Consider the following 14,685-nt stretch of genomic DNA (forward strand, 5'->3'; position numbering starts at 1 on the left):
TTAATCATTTTAACAATAACAAAAAAAAAAAGTTTATGTAATACTCTTTTACCAAACACGGCACCTATTTAATTTCAAATTCATCACTTACATAACTGCTTAATTATAAAAATAAGTTCTAAGACTTAAAATATTTTCTAACTCATAAAATTTTCAATTATTTACAATCAACTAAAACCAAACGATCGCTAATCAATTTGCAAACTACAAAAGCAATATCATCATTCTTCATCACTTGCTTTAGTTCAGTGTTTGTAATTGTAGATTCCTCCTATAATTTTCTTTCTTTTCAAGTTTTTTCTTTCTTTTTGAAGCTAGTTTACAAATTTTAACTCAATATTTTTGGAAGTTAGATTAATTCTTTTGGATGAGGCAATTCTAAATAGTTATAGTCAATTATTGATTATAATCAACATTTTAAAATGAATAAGCTCTATACACATTTTTTATTTTTCCTTACTTCATAATTGCTTAACATTTCTATGTAATTTTAGCATTTAAAATATTTATTTCTACTATGTTGATTTATAAAATATTAGAAGTTAAAAACCCACAAGGCTTATGCCTCACCTTGCCTAGACTCACACACACCCTTGACTTACATAGTTTAAAGTTATAGGCAAATAGTAGAGCAGAAGCCATTAGAAACTCCCATAACTTAATTGGCAATGACCGGAAACAACTCTTCAAAGTTGTATAGAGGGCTGATTATGTTTACGATTTCAGAGTGAAAATGAGAGAAAATACGAAGAATACACATTTTGTAATCAGAAAGTGCAATGATAAAAGACAGCACTTCCTTATACTCTGTGTCAAGAATTGCTCAAGCTTTCATATCCTGACTTTGGCTTTCCTCCATATATCGTTTTACTTGACTTTGATTAATCTCAAATATGAACCTAACTTCTCTCACCTGCGAAAAACAAAACAAGAAACATCTCTGCTAAATATAATTTCACACTGCTCTTAACCTCATTAGAAAATGAAAAGATAATTATTCACCATGCATAATGCCATTTTCTCAAAACATAGCAAACATGTGAATGTATTTATGGAACACAACTACAGTTACAAAATATTACCATTCGCCACTACATTATCAAATCTGTAGCAAATACACCATTTACACACAACATCCGTATAATACAAATTTGGCACCATTTGAATACTAATTACTCATATAATGAATACAAGAAATTTGACAGTCCAATTTGAAACATGAGTATTTTTAGGGAGTGATTTATTCTATTTACCATATCAGAAAAGATCCCTCCCGTCTTTTACACAATTTAGTCAAGTTGTATTTGTATTTTTGTAGGAAAATCATCGAAAATACAATGGATACACCAGATAGCAAACCAAAAATGTAGTTGCAGATTGTAAATATTAAAACTATAGGTTGTAGCTAAGGAATCCTAATTAAGGCCTAATGTTCGTTGTTTCTGAAAATTTCCCTACAAAAATTCTACAATCATAAAATGACATGGGCTTTTTTTCTTGCTCTCTTCCCCCACCCTTAAAGGTCTAGCAATGGGCTTTTCATGCTTCCCCGTGCGGTGAATCAAAGTCTCAAACATGGTTAGAGGTGGAAGGTCCCTCTAACAACAGGTTTTTATGCAAGCATTGTCTGAATATCATAGGCTTTGTTAGGCAATTTCACTGGTATACTTAGGGATGACAAATGGGTGGATTGGATCGGATTTGGATGAATTGAATATGGTTTGAGTCAAAATGGATTGTCTTATAATCCACCCATATAAAATATGGGTTAATAAGGATTTGATCAAATATGATTTGGACAAAATGGTTCTATAACCCACTTTAATCTCCTAAAATCAAAAGACATCAAAGCAAAGTTCAATTGTTAATACCCCCCCACCCTTAAATTATTATTTTTTTTAAAAATATATTTTCATAGAAAAAAAAATTTAATGTTCTTTTCTACCCAAAAAAAAAAAAGATATTAAAAAATAAAATAAAAATTCACAATATTTATGTAGCTATTTTCACACTATGTATGTAGCTATTCTCACACACTATAATCTTGTTATAAATAATATTTTGCACTATAATATATGCATTATTTTGAGTTGACAAATAATGTGCAAACCAAATATAAATATGGAGTATCAGAATTTGGAATTGCAGAAATTCATTTTGTATACACCAGAGATATATAAAAGGCATAATCTTATGAACTATCATCATGTGTATATATACACACACACATTAGATTCTGATAAGCTAAATTTTCATACTTGCTGTCTTGTCACTCAAGCGGAGTGATTCATTGCTGAAAAGGTAAGGTCTATACTAACTAATGATTAATCTATTATGGTAATGAACTTACAACACTAGTTGCAGTTACAGCCGGACAGGTGCTTTAGCAGATTGTTCAAAATCAGATGATAATTTTAGCTTCCAACCACCCCAACCTGTGTAGCGCGGACTCTCCAAAGAAGCTGCCGTACCTTGTCAGATCCTCCAAAAATGTACTACTTTTGGAGGATCCGACACACACTCATTGACTTTTTTCGGAAAAATCCAACATAAAACATTCATTGATTGGAAAATTCTCTTTTCGAACAAAGTAATTTTCACTAAAAATAGCTAAAGCTCAAACAGCTCCAAATGTCTACCCATAAATTCAATATTACAGAGGCCTGATTCATAGTTCTTTGAAACAAGAATAGGATAAGGTTGACAAAACGGTTCTAAAGCTATCATCCCGGTTTCAATAAATAACCACTAGATGATAACCTAGGCATGATATACTTTACTTTATTTTTAAAAAAAAAGAAGGATTACTAGGTTTGATATACTTGATCATAAAAGAATGATTACCTAGGCTTGAGTTTAAGTAACCAAGTCATAACCTTTTAGTCCCAAACTGCAAATGAGTCATAAAATGATAAAAATAACAATTAACTAGGTCATGTGACAAGCTAAGTTAAAGAACAAGCTAATGAGATAGGTAACTCATCAATGATGGAAAGAACATACAATTTACTTGCAAACTTATGCAAGAGGTAGTTGACTTAGAGACTTCAATTGTCATCAAGATCTCAGGGCTCCGAAGGGTGAAAGGAGGCAACATTTTCAAAAGTACCAAACCAAAATCTGTAAACCTTAACAAGGATATTTGACTAGTTAATCTTGTGTCAAATTAGAAGAATACCTCAATAAAGGAACCAGAAGTGAGGGTTAGACTTTGTTTCGGAAGTACTTCTTTACCATTCACATGAATTGGATATTTTCCAATGTTCTGCAAATGGAATAGTCCATGCATGTCCATCTTTATAGTTGCCTAATCAAGCAATCATGTAAATGTGTCAGTCCATCAACTTATAACTGTTCATCACATTTCAAGGAATACAAGGATGCAAATTATTCTAGGATTTTAAAAAAAAAAAGATAACTGCATTTTGGTCCTACAGTTATTGTTAAATTTTCATTTTCGTTCTTGTAATATTTGACTAAACATATTTAACATTTAATTAACTAAAATGGGTGGTCACTCTACAAAGGAACATGCGGCATTTACACCATCACTAGAACTATATTTCCCTCAAATATGGAGTAACAATGAAATTTAGCATAAAATATTGATCATTAAATGATTTTAACACTTGATAATTCATTAAAGTTTCTGAACATTCATATTTAGAGTCAAAAGTGCACTAATCAATTAGTTGAATGTTAAATGCACTTAACCCAAAATTACAAGGACAAAAAATAGAATTTGTTGATATTTGAGGGACTTAAAAGCATTGATATCAAAGGACCCTAACAGCACACTTAAGCCCTAAAGCGAGGTGCAAAACATGTTCAGTGCTTCATCTTGCTTTTGTGATCGTGATCTTCAGTGTCGTCATCAAGGCTCCAAAAAGTACATGGTGTTACTACTTGCTAACCAAGTCTCACATTCACAAGCAAAATAGTCCCTAATAATACTTATTAAGTTTGGTTTCAAGTAAGGATTTGGTTGTATGACTACAATCTAAAATCATTGGCATTCTATATTGGATACAATCGTACAAGAAAATAGGTGGTGGACATAAAGCTTCTGTGAACTTGAATAGCTTTTTAATATAATACCATTCGAAAATTTAGGATTTTGTGCATTTGGTATTTAAATATTTTATAAACATAATTTTGTATTTAAATTTTAATACTTGGATTTTTGGACTTCGTAGTATCAATATTTGATGGTTTAAGCAGACTTTGAGTTTGGACTCATGTTGTTATTTTCAGTACTCTACTTAATTTCATTTTTTAATTAATTTTTATTTGGCCCACGACAACAGTAAGACAATATTGCCTACAGTCAATACTCAAGGATACCAATTGAGATTTTGCAAGAATGACCTATTACTAGGTCTCGAATTGGCCCTGAAGTAAACCTCCTGTACAATCTGCTTAACAACACCCTCAGATTCCTTTCCTTCCATATGTAGTTTACAGCTGCAGCCAAGAAAATCCTACACACTTCAGCCCTGCTGCTTCTGCATTTGCACCGTCCCTCTGCCCATTTTAGTTCCTCATTCCAATCCATACACTCTCTAATGATGGCAAGACATTGTAAGAGTTTGGACCATATGCTAGCTGAATAAGATCAAGAGAAAAACAAGTGGTGAACAATTTCCAGCTCCCTGGTACACTGTTGACATTGCTGGTTTACATCCATCTTCCAAAATGCTAATCTGTCAAGTGTATTGTGCTTAGTGGAACCAATCTCAATAGAATATCTATTTGGGAGATTCCTGGTTTCTGCATATGACACTCCTCTAGCTTACTTTCTTAAACTGGCCCTGCAGCTTCTTGTATATAGTTTTTAAGGCAAAGAGAGGTAAGATATAGGATCTCCTCCCATGAATACCCTGCCTCTTCAAAATGCTTCTTGGCCATGAATATTTTCTGGACAACACAGGATGCTTCCTATGGTTCAAGTTGCCATACATCCCTTCCCCTCCCATAAATGGATCCATTTAACCCATAATTTATCCTTCTTCCTGCACATATTCCATAAGAGCTTGCATATAGCAGCTCTATTCCATAGCACAATGTCAATGAGAATAAGGCCTCCAGCAGAAGTGGGTTGACAATGACAGTCTTCTCCATGCAACTAGAGCTTTTTGTGAGATCAGCTTTACCAGACCAGAGGAATTACTTGCACATTTGCGCAATGAAAAGAGTGATCTTCTTAGGTAAGAGTAAGATACGGATCTGTGACCAGTAGTTTTGCATAAAATATTATACTCTTAATGAACTGTGTTCTCCCATAATAGGCTAAGAATTCTGTTATCGAAGATGATATTCTCCCAGTTATCTTTTACAACAATGGTGCACACTGAGTAATAGATTATTTCTTTGTACTCAAGAGAACCCTAAGATATCTAAAGAGTAGCTCTTCTCTTGTGAAGCTTATCATGTTTAGTATTTGCTCTTGCACATCCTGTCTCACCCTTCCAAAATATATTGAGCTCCATGCTTCTTGACCACTGCACTCCATATGTTCTTTGGTTTACTCTTTGCTCCTAGAGGTATCCTAGGTAGGCAGTAGGTATCCCCCTTTACCCCCTAGGATACCAGTCAGTCTGTTGATATCCAGAACTTCAATCACTTGGTAGACAAAACTTTTACCCCAATATATGCGTAATCTAGAAACAACTTCAAACCGGATAAATATGACCCTAGGCTTCAATTGCTCTTTCTCTGCACCACAGAACACTAAGGTGTCATCAGCATAATGCAAATGTGAGATAGTTAAACCCAGAGTGTCACTATTATTCATCCGGAACACCTTGATCCTGTTATTTGACTCTGTTGTTTTCAGCATATCACTCAATCCTCCCATTGATAGTATAAAGAGGAAGGGGGAGAGGGGATCCCCCTGCCATAATCCTCTTTCAGAATGGAAGAAACCAGAGAGGGTACCATTGATTAATACTGAAAATTTAACTGTAGTCACACAATATTTTAACTAGTTTATCCACCTATTTCCTAAACCCATCCTCTCAAGTATGTTCCACAGAATGTCCCATTTCAGGTGATTATAGCCCTGTTCTATGTCCATCTTGCATAGAATCCCAGGGACTTTAGTTAAGTGCCGAGGCCACCTCAAGGGCTGGTTGTATAGGACAGAGAACTATCTCAGTATTCGTGTCTGAGAGTAATTTTACCACTCTTCTGTTGAATATCTATCTACACTATTTTATTGTCAGTACTTTTCTTTAGGAATGTGGTAGATATCCTTACGAAGTTTCCAAGTTCTTATTCCAAATTTTCAAGTGTTTAATATTACAACTTTGCCTAATATTTGGGATTTTGAATTGAACTATTCCATTTAGTTTCTACTAGGAGACTTCCAATTTTTTTATTTTTTATTTTAGATTGGTAACTGTTTCTATTTCTTTAAATCAGTACTTGGGTTGTACTGAAACCATATTTACATAATGAACTCTAAAGGCACTGTCCTATCCCTATAATGAGTCTAGAACATCATTGATAGAGACAGTGTTATTAGAGTAGATCTGATTACACCAAAAACACAAAGTTAGAATACAATTCAATTTTACTTGCTGCATATTACTCTCCCTATTCTCAAAAACTCTAAGATTTCTCTCTTTCCAGACAGTCCACCAAATAGTAGTAGGAATGATTCTCCAGTTGCTTCTGTTCTTTGCTTGTAATCCTGCTTCTTCCCAACTGTATAAGGCCTCTACAATTCTACCAGGCATGACCCATGAGATGTTTTTGCGCCTTAGGAATAGACTCCACAATTGGCCAGTGACCTTGCACTGGATGAACAAGTGATTGACTATTTCTGCAGTTTCCCCACAAAAAAAACATTTTGAACACAGTGTAATCCCCCTCTTCATCAAATTCTCCTGTGTCAACACCGCTTCCTTAGCCAGTAACCACGCAAAACAGGCCACTTTTTGTGGGATCTTGGCCTTCCAAATGTGTTTCCAGGGCCATTTGGATGCCTGCATAATTGGGTGGTTCAACTTCCTATATGCTGCACTTACTTTAAAAGCTCCAGTACTGTTCCCCAACCACTGCTCTGTCTTTCCCAGTCTCCAAGCCACTAAATTGTTCAATGACGCTGAAGAATTCTGTAACTCTTGGAATTTCCCAATCATTGAGGTGCCTTCTAAATATAATATTCTACCCATGAGGTGTCCATAGTTCAGCTATTGTATTTTGTTGCTGAAGAACCAGAGAATGTATGTCCGGGAAAAGTGTCTCCAGATTTCCTACACGCTTACCGCTCTTTAAAAAAGCTCTGGCTTTATTACAAGTCCATATTCAAGAAGGGCAAACATGGGTAATTCATGCATAGTTTTCTTGTGCTCTTCATTAGTAATAATAGTCTTAGCCAACGAAATTGAAAACGATGTAATACATGTTTATACATCCGAAAAATCTGTTGGACCATAATTTGCGCACAAAATTTATTTTCTTGAATATGTTTTACTTGGATATGCATTACTTGAGCCAAGGATCTATCGCAAACACTATCTCTACCTTCACAAGGTACAAGTAAGGTTGCGTACACACCATCCTTCCCAGACCCTACTTGTGGATTTCACTGGGTATGTTGTTTTTGTGGTGGTAGTTTAGTTCTCATCCGAGCAAGAACTATGGTAATTAAGTCACTTCTATTTAGGAAACAAATTAAATCACTTATGCTTAATTGATTTCTAAGAGTCACAGTGTAAGGATTGATCATTTACTGTAGAATCTAAAGATGAAGCCACGTAAGAGCAGTACAATCATAAAATCACCCGTTTAGAAGAGGATAGGTTTCATTACTTTGTAATTACATAATCGGCCTTATTCAAATTTCTTTTTTTTAATAGTGGTTAAAATGATTGGATTCAAATTCCGGGGTGGTCATTCATAATGGCTAGCAGATCTCTAGGACTCGTCATTTGTAGGACTCTTTTAATTTAGTTTTTTTTCATATTAGTTTTGTACTTATCAACTTTCTTATCTTTAGGATTGTAGTTATGCAGGTTTTTCTATTACCTAGATTTTTTTGCTATTTGATTTTCAGTCTTGCATGAAAACCACTGGCTATATAAGGGCCAATACAGTAATCAATAAACATCAGTTCATCTGCTACCAGTTCTTTTCTTCTCTTTATGGTAATCAGAGCTCTATTGCTTTACTAAGGTCGATCTTTTTTTTCTCCCAGCTCACCCACCTCAAGCCTAAATTACCCCCAATACGAGTGTAGTCAATGCCGACAACATCTCCAGTACAAAAAAATTGCCCAGTTCAATCCGGTTATTCAACTCCCCATCAAACTTGCAAGTAGCCATAACTTTTCGTTGTGGAAGGCTCAGGTGTCCAGGCTTATGCGTGGACACAACCTCTTTGGTCATCTTGATGGATCGATCCCAACCCCATCTTGGCATCTATCCATCCATGCTGAAGTTTAAAAACTATCTCTGAAAACAACCTAGCAGTAACTATTTACATCAAGTTCGGTCTCTTTGTGATGAACTTTCCACTGCTGTCTCCCCGTCTACAATAAAGAATTGATTGTCAAGATTCTCACTAGCCTTGGCTCTGAATTTCGAGAAATTTCATCCGCAACCTGCACTTGAGATTTAGCAATCCCCTATGAAGAACTATATGAAAAGCTCCATGATCATGTCCTTCAGCATAATGAAGTCAAAAAGACACCTTTTATTACATCATTATCAAAAAAAAGGCACCTTTTATTACATTGCTAAAGGGATTACTTCCACTTCTCCGCGTCAGGGCTCCACCAATACTCAAAACACTAATTGATGATCAAATGCGCAGCATCAACAAAATTGTAATTTGTCTTGGCGTAACATTCAGCAACCTCTGTGCAACAATCAACTACAGTCTCCCAACAACAAACTCTACTGCCAACTCTGTGATGGTAGAGGTCATATTGCTCCTGTCTAGCAGACACGCTCTAACAATCATCTTCAAGCGCGTGCTGATTATATTGCACCCCTCCAAAATCAACAGTCAACTCTATGGATCTTTGACAGTGATGCCACCCACCATATTGCCTTAGACACAGAGTCTGACCACTATGTAAGACTACCATGGCTCCGAGGAGATCGTCATGGGTAATGGTAATACCATTGCAATCTATCATACTGGTAATGTAAACTTTAATGCATATAATCACCAATTCCAGCTTCAACATATCATTTGCTCTCCAGCAATTAAAAATAATCTCATAATTATCTCTAAGTTTTGTCAAGATAATAACTCCTCTGTGGAATTTTTTCCTTTCTCTTATCTTGTGAACTGATTATGGGGCGCCATTGGCTCACAGATAGAGTAAAAATGGGATGTATGAGTGGCCACCAGGGGATGTTGATGGTTCGCCGAAATCCAATGTCACTGTTTCATACCACCTGTGGCATCAACAATTAGACCACCCTAATCGTCAAGTTCTAAATAAGTTTTTGCATGATTTTTCCATTCCAGTAGTTGGTTCCAAAACTAATATTGTTTGTCATTCATGTTATTGTAATAAAAGCCACAGGATGCCTTTTTCAGAAAGTTCTTTACACAAGCCTATCCATTAAATTTACATTAAAGTGATTTGTGGGGGTTGTCTCTAGTTTTACCGATTCACAAAAAACGACACTATGTTTTACTTGTTCATCAATTTCCAATATATATGTGGTTCATACTAAAAGCTAAAACAAAAGTTCTCGAAATGTTTCAAACTTTACATCGCATGCTTGAAAGACATTTTAACACAAAATTTTTATCCTTTTACACTGATGGTGGTGGTGAGTTTCAAAAATAAATTCCTATCTAAAAACACATGGAATTGAACACTTAGTGTACCCCCATACACACCACAAAGGGTAGCCTTAGTTGAACGCCGACATCGGCATGTCATCGAGACAACCAGCACCTTATTACACCAAACATCCTTACCTTCAAAGTTTTGGAGTTATGCTTGTCATCAAGCTGTTTTATTTGATCAATAGGATAACTACACCCAATCTACTAAATAAATCGCCTTTCGAAATCCTATTTTAGGTTGTGCCTAATTATAATTCCATCAAAGTTTCCAGATGCTTATGCTACCTGTGGCTCAAACCGTATTTCAGTAATAAATTGGAGCCTCAATCCACACCATGCATTTATTTAGGATTTTCTAACAAATATTACAGGCATTAGCATTTTGATCCTGTTAACTCCAAATTATATTTATACAAGGATGTAATCTTTTTGGAAGACAATTTTCCTTTTCAAAATATTTTTTCCAGGTTTAATAATAAAGTTAATGTTTATTGGGATAATATTTTTGTTGAACCACAATCCAAGGAGGACACTAAATCAATTTCACCTTCCTCATGTCAACTCCCTCCACCAGTGACTACGTTGCCAACGGTCCCTCAACGTCTACAATCTGTCTCCTCCTCCGCTCCAGATAGTGTCTCTCCACAATTAGGTAACATTTCTTCCCCTGTTTCAACTTCCACTTCTTCACCCTCTAGACCAGCTCCACAAAAACAGCGAATTGATTCTTCTTCACCACCTCAAACTTTTCCCTCGTGACCACTTATCACATATCATAGACAAGAAAGATCATCCATTCCTAGCCAAACTCCAAGTCCTCCTCAATAATCCATCTGCTTCGGCACAAAATCAGCCACAAATGGCTTCCTTCCTGCCTCAACCAACATCATTCCTATTCAACCTGACCCACCAACCCAACCCCGGCCAAACCAGCCAGCAAAGTCCACCCAATGACTACCCGATCACAGACTCATAGCCTTAAACCTAGTCAGTTTCTCACAACCACTACACTGTCTCCAAAAATCCTCATAACTCATGAGCAAGCCAAGCTAATTGCCCAATGGAATTTAGCAATGCAAGCTGAATTTGATGCTCTTGTTTGCAACCATACTTGGGATTTGGTTCCATGTGACTCTTCCAAGAACGTGGCGGATTGTAAGTGGTTACTCCAAGTTAAACATAAACCTGATTGTTCTGTTGAGAGGTACAAGGCTTGTTTGGTTGCCAAGGGATTTACTCAATGCCCCGGACTTTTATCATTCCACTTTCAGCCCAGTAGTAAAGCATGCTACTGTCCATCTTGTCCTGACTATCGCCACTCAACTTGACTGGCATGATCATAAGTTGGATGTTAATAATGTCTTCTTGCAGGGTCATCTTACTGAAGAAGTATACATGCGACAGCCACCTAGATTTGAAAACTATGGGAATCCTACTCATGTATGTCGTCTTCAGAAGGCAATTTATGGTCTCAAAGAGGCGCCTCGTGCTTGGTTCACTGAACTCAAAAATTATTTCCTTACTTTGGGTTTTGACAAGTCACATTCTGATTCCTCACTTTTCATTATGCATAAATGTAGGTTGACTGCGTATATTTTAGTTGATGTGGACGCTATCTCAGTGGCTGGTAATCACCAGCGAAGTGTTCATAATATCATTGAGGTTCTTTCTCAATGTTTCTCCTTGAAGGACCTAGGGCCTCTTCATTACTTTTTGGTATAGAAGTGATTCATTCTTCTGCTGGTCTTCTGCTCTCTCAAGAGAAGTACACTATGGATCTCCTACATGAGTTAGCGATGGATAACTGAGAAGGTGTTTCCACACCTATGACATCTGCAATTGTTTTTGATCCCTCGTCTGATGATCATCTAGTTGATGGTTCCTTATATCAACACATTATTGGTAACCTTCATTACCTTTCTTTCACTCATCCGGACATAGCTTTTGGTGTCAGTAAGTTGTCACAAGCTATACATCAGCCGTTTATGTCTCACTGGGTTTCTTTTAAATGACTTCTTTGCGATCTCCATTCCACTACCTCCTTTGGTGTACTCATTGCCAAGGAGACTGATCGTAGATTGTTGGCGTACTAAGACTCAGACTGGGCAGGGGATCCTCAAGATCGCACTTCCACCACTGGTTGTGTTATCTATCTTGGTCGTTCTCCTATTTCATGGTCTTCAAAGAAGCAGCGTTCAGTTTCTCATTCTTCTACAGAAGCAGAATATCGGGCAGTTGCTGCTACTATTTCTTAAACTACCTGGCTCACCCATCTTCTTCGGGAGCTTCAGTTTCCTCTCATTGTTGTTCCTAAAGTTCTCTACGACAATACTAGCACCACTTATATTTGTGCCAATCCTGTTTTGCATAGCCGCATGAAGCATGTGGCCATCGACTTCCATTTTGTGCATGAGCAGGTTGGGCACAAACAGCTTGAAGTTGCCCATTTACATGCTGTTGATCAAGTTGCAGATCTTCTCACAAAGCCTCTTCAGCATGCTCTTTTCAGTAACCATTTCTCCAAGTTGCGCGTAGTAGACCTCGACGCCAACTTGCGGGGGCATAATAACGTGTCATTTGTAGGACTCTTTTAGTTCAGTTTATTTATATTAATTTTGCACTTATCAGTTTTCTTATCTTTAGGATTGTAGTTACGTAGGTTTTTCTGTTACCTAGATTTTCTCTAAGGTTTTATTTTATTTTCAGCCTTGTATGTAATACACTGGCTATATAAGTACCAATACAGTAATCAATAAACATCGGTTCATCTGCCACCAAATTTTTTCTTCTCTTTAGTCATATAGTATTGTTTCCAGTGTTATCAAAAGCGAAAAGCGCAAAAAAGCTCTAAGGTCCGTGGGGGCTTAAAGCGCAAAGCGCAAATAAAGCGTGGGCTTTAATGAAAAAAGGCGCAAAGGGAGAAAAGAATACAAATATATATGTTTACCCAAGACTAATAATTATAAATATGAATGACAAATATATGATCAAAGAAATTGAAAAAGTACTATGATAAAGTGAAATATCAATTATTTAGTCACTTCTTCATAAGAGGCTCATTGGCAAGGAAATGTTTGCCTTAGAACCTTGATGACAACATTGAAGCGCACATAAAGCAAGGCGAAGCGCTCAACACGTTTTGAGCCTCGCTTCAGGGCTTAAGCGCGCCTTTGATAATACTGATTGTTTCTGGGACTTTTCATTAGAAAACCTTAGGATATTGAAGAAGACTGACTGTTCATATACTTAATTTTAATTTCTGTCTTACAAACTGCAGCACGTACGAAATGACTAGTACGGATAAATGAAAAAGAAAAACTATACTGCAATCAGCATTGAGACATTTTACTTACACATATAAGTTTGTTGAAGAAAAGGTTTCATAACAGAAGATAATGATCAAACCAGGAAATATGGAGCAAATGTTTCAAGAAACATAAAATTAATCACATAATCACAATCATGGTCAATTGTTCGATCAACTATTTCTTTATCTGCTAGAAAACATAAATTAAACTAACTCAAAAATATGAGATCAGTTGAATAATTAAAAGGGACTATTGATTTATACAGCTGGAGTTCAAGCAGAACGTACCTGTCTCCTAGAAATTTTATTATCACGACCTTCTCTGCCCAAGTCGATGTCAACTTTTACATCTACAGATTCTCTTCCCAGCAGCACCTGAACCCATAAATCCAAGTTTGAATTTCTGTAGAACCTTTGAATCTTAAAGGAACACAACAGAAACGAATTTGGAACTTAAATAGGATGCTAGACAGTAACAGCTGATTTAACACTTTTGGCAACATCATAAATACTCTAAATCTTTGAGACTCACTAATTCAGTATCTCTAGCTTTCCCTTCAACTTTTGACCTAGCAGTAACAATTGCAACATTAAGGGTAGATCATACTTTGAGTATGGACATCTTGCAACAGAAAATATAGCTCAGCATTTCCTCTCATAGGTTCGGTTTCCATATACTCCAAAGACAAGATGTGACAACCCTATTTAACTCTCTCCAAGTGAGTGAGCTAGGAGTGATTACCAAGCAGAGAGAAGATGAAGTCTACTTGGCAAAATGAACATACCTGTATTTAGGAAAATCATTCAGAAGCCACACATTATGTAGCTCTCTAAAGTTTTTTATGATTAGGATAATTTCCCACCATACCTTCACCATTTCAGTCAGGCATTTCCCCCAACCTCTTCTTTCTCCCATTTTGTTGTTTTTAATTTGGGGGGATGAGGGGTCAGGGGAGGGACTTGGGAGGAAAAGTTTATCTAGTAGCTAATCCTAAAAAGGCCTTAAGGTCAAACATCTTTAAAAACGGAACTCAAGAAAAACATCAAATGAAGTGAACAATCTACATGCATATCTAGATAAATTTAGCTATTTCTTTATTCATATAAAACACAAAAAACAATTATGAACAGAGAAATTGAAAAGAACATAAAATTGAGTGTGCATAGCAATAGTATATCAATCAAGTACGGAGATTCTCAAAATTACATTTCAACTACAAAAGATGCAGTTTATCTTTTGTAATTGAATTGTAATTTTGAGAGTCTCCAAACTTGATTCAAAAACCTACAAAAGATGCAGTTTAAGTTTCTAATTTAATCCAGTGACTAAATTTTTTCTTTTCCTCGTAAGTTAAGTAACTAAGTTTCCTATACTCTATCCTGATTCTTATTCCTAAACACTATAGCATCCATAGAAATTCCCTTCTTCTAAATAGCTTGATGGATTTTATGGGTATCTCTAGAATTATAGCCCAAAACTCCTCTTCCTATGACTTTCCAGAATCAACATCTTCTTCTATATAATTCTAAGAACTTGTAGTGGAATTTGGATTGGTCCTCCT

The 14,685-nt window shown here is 36.0% G+C and overlaps 1 protein-coding gene across 1 annotated transcript in view; it reads right to left on the bottom strand.

The window, feature by feature from the left end:
• Nucleotides 1-628: 628 nt before the first annotated feature.
• LOC125877774 (uncharacterized) overlaps nucleotides 629-14,685 on the bottom strand; it is a 28,847-nt gene continuing 14,790 nt past the window's right edge. Inside the window, exons 5-7 of the mRNA XM_049559042.1 lie at nucleotides 13,412-13,498; nucleotides 3,179-3,307; nucleotides 629-913 (exon numbers count right to left, since the gene is read on the bottom strand). Of these exons, the coding sequence (XP_049414999.1) occupies nucleotides 824-913; nucleotides 3,179-3,307; nucleotides 13,412-13,498 (306 nt within the window). The 3' untranslated portion in view covers nucleotides 629-823. The remainder of the gene's footprint in view (nucleotides 914-3,178; nucleotides 3,308-13,411; nucleotides 13,499-14,685) is intronic.

The sequence above is a fragment of the Solanum stenotomum genome, chromosome 9, assembly GCF_019186545.1.
Source record: "Solanum stenotomum isolate F172 chromosome 9, ASM1918654v1, whole genome shotgun sequence".
Taxonomy (NCBI): Eukaryota; Viridiplantae; Streptophyta; class Magnoliopsida; order Solanales; family Solanaceae; genus Solanum; species Solanum stenotomum.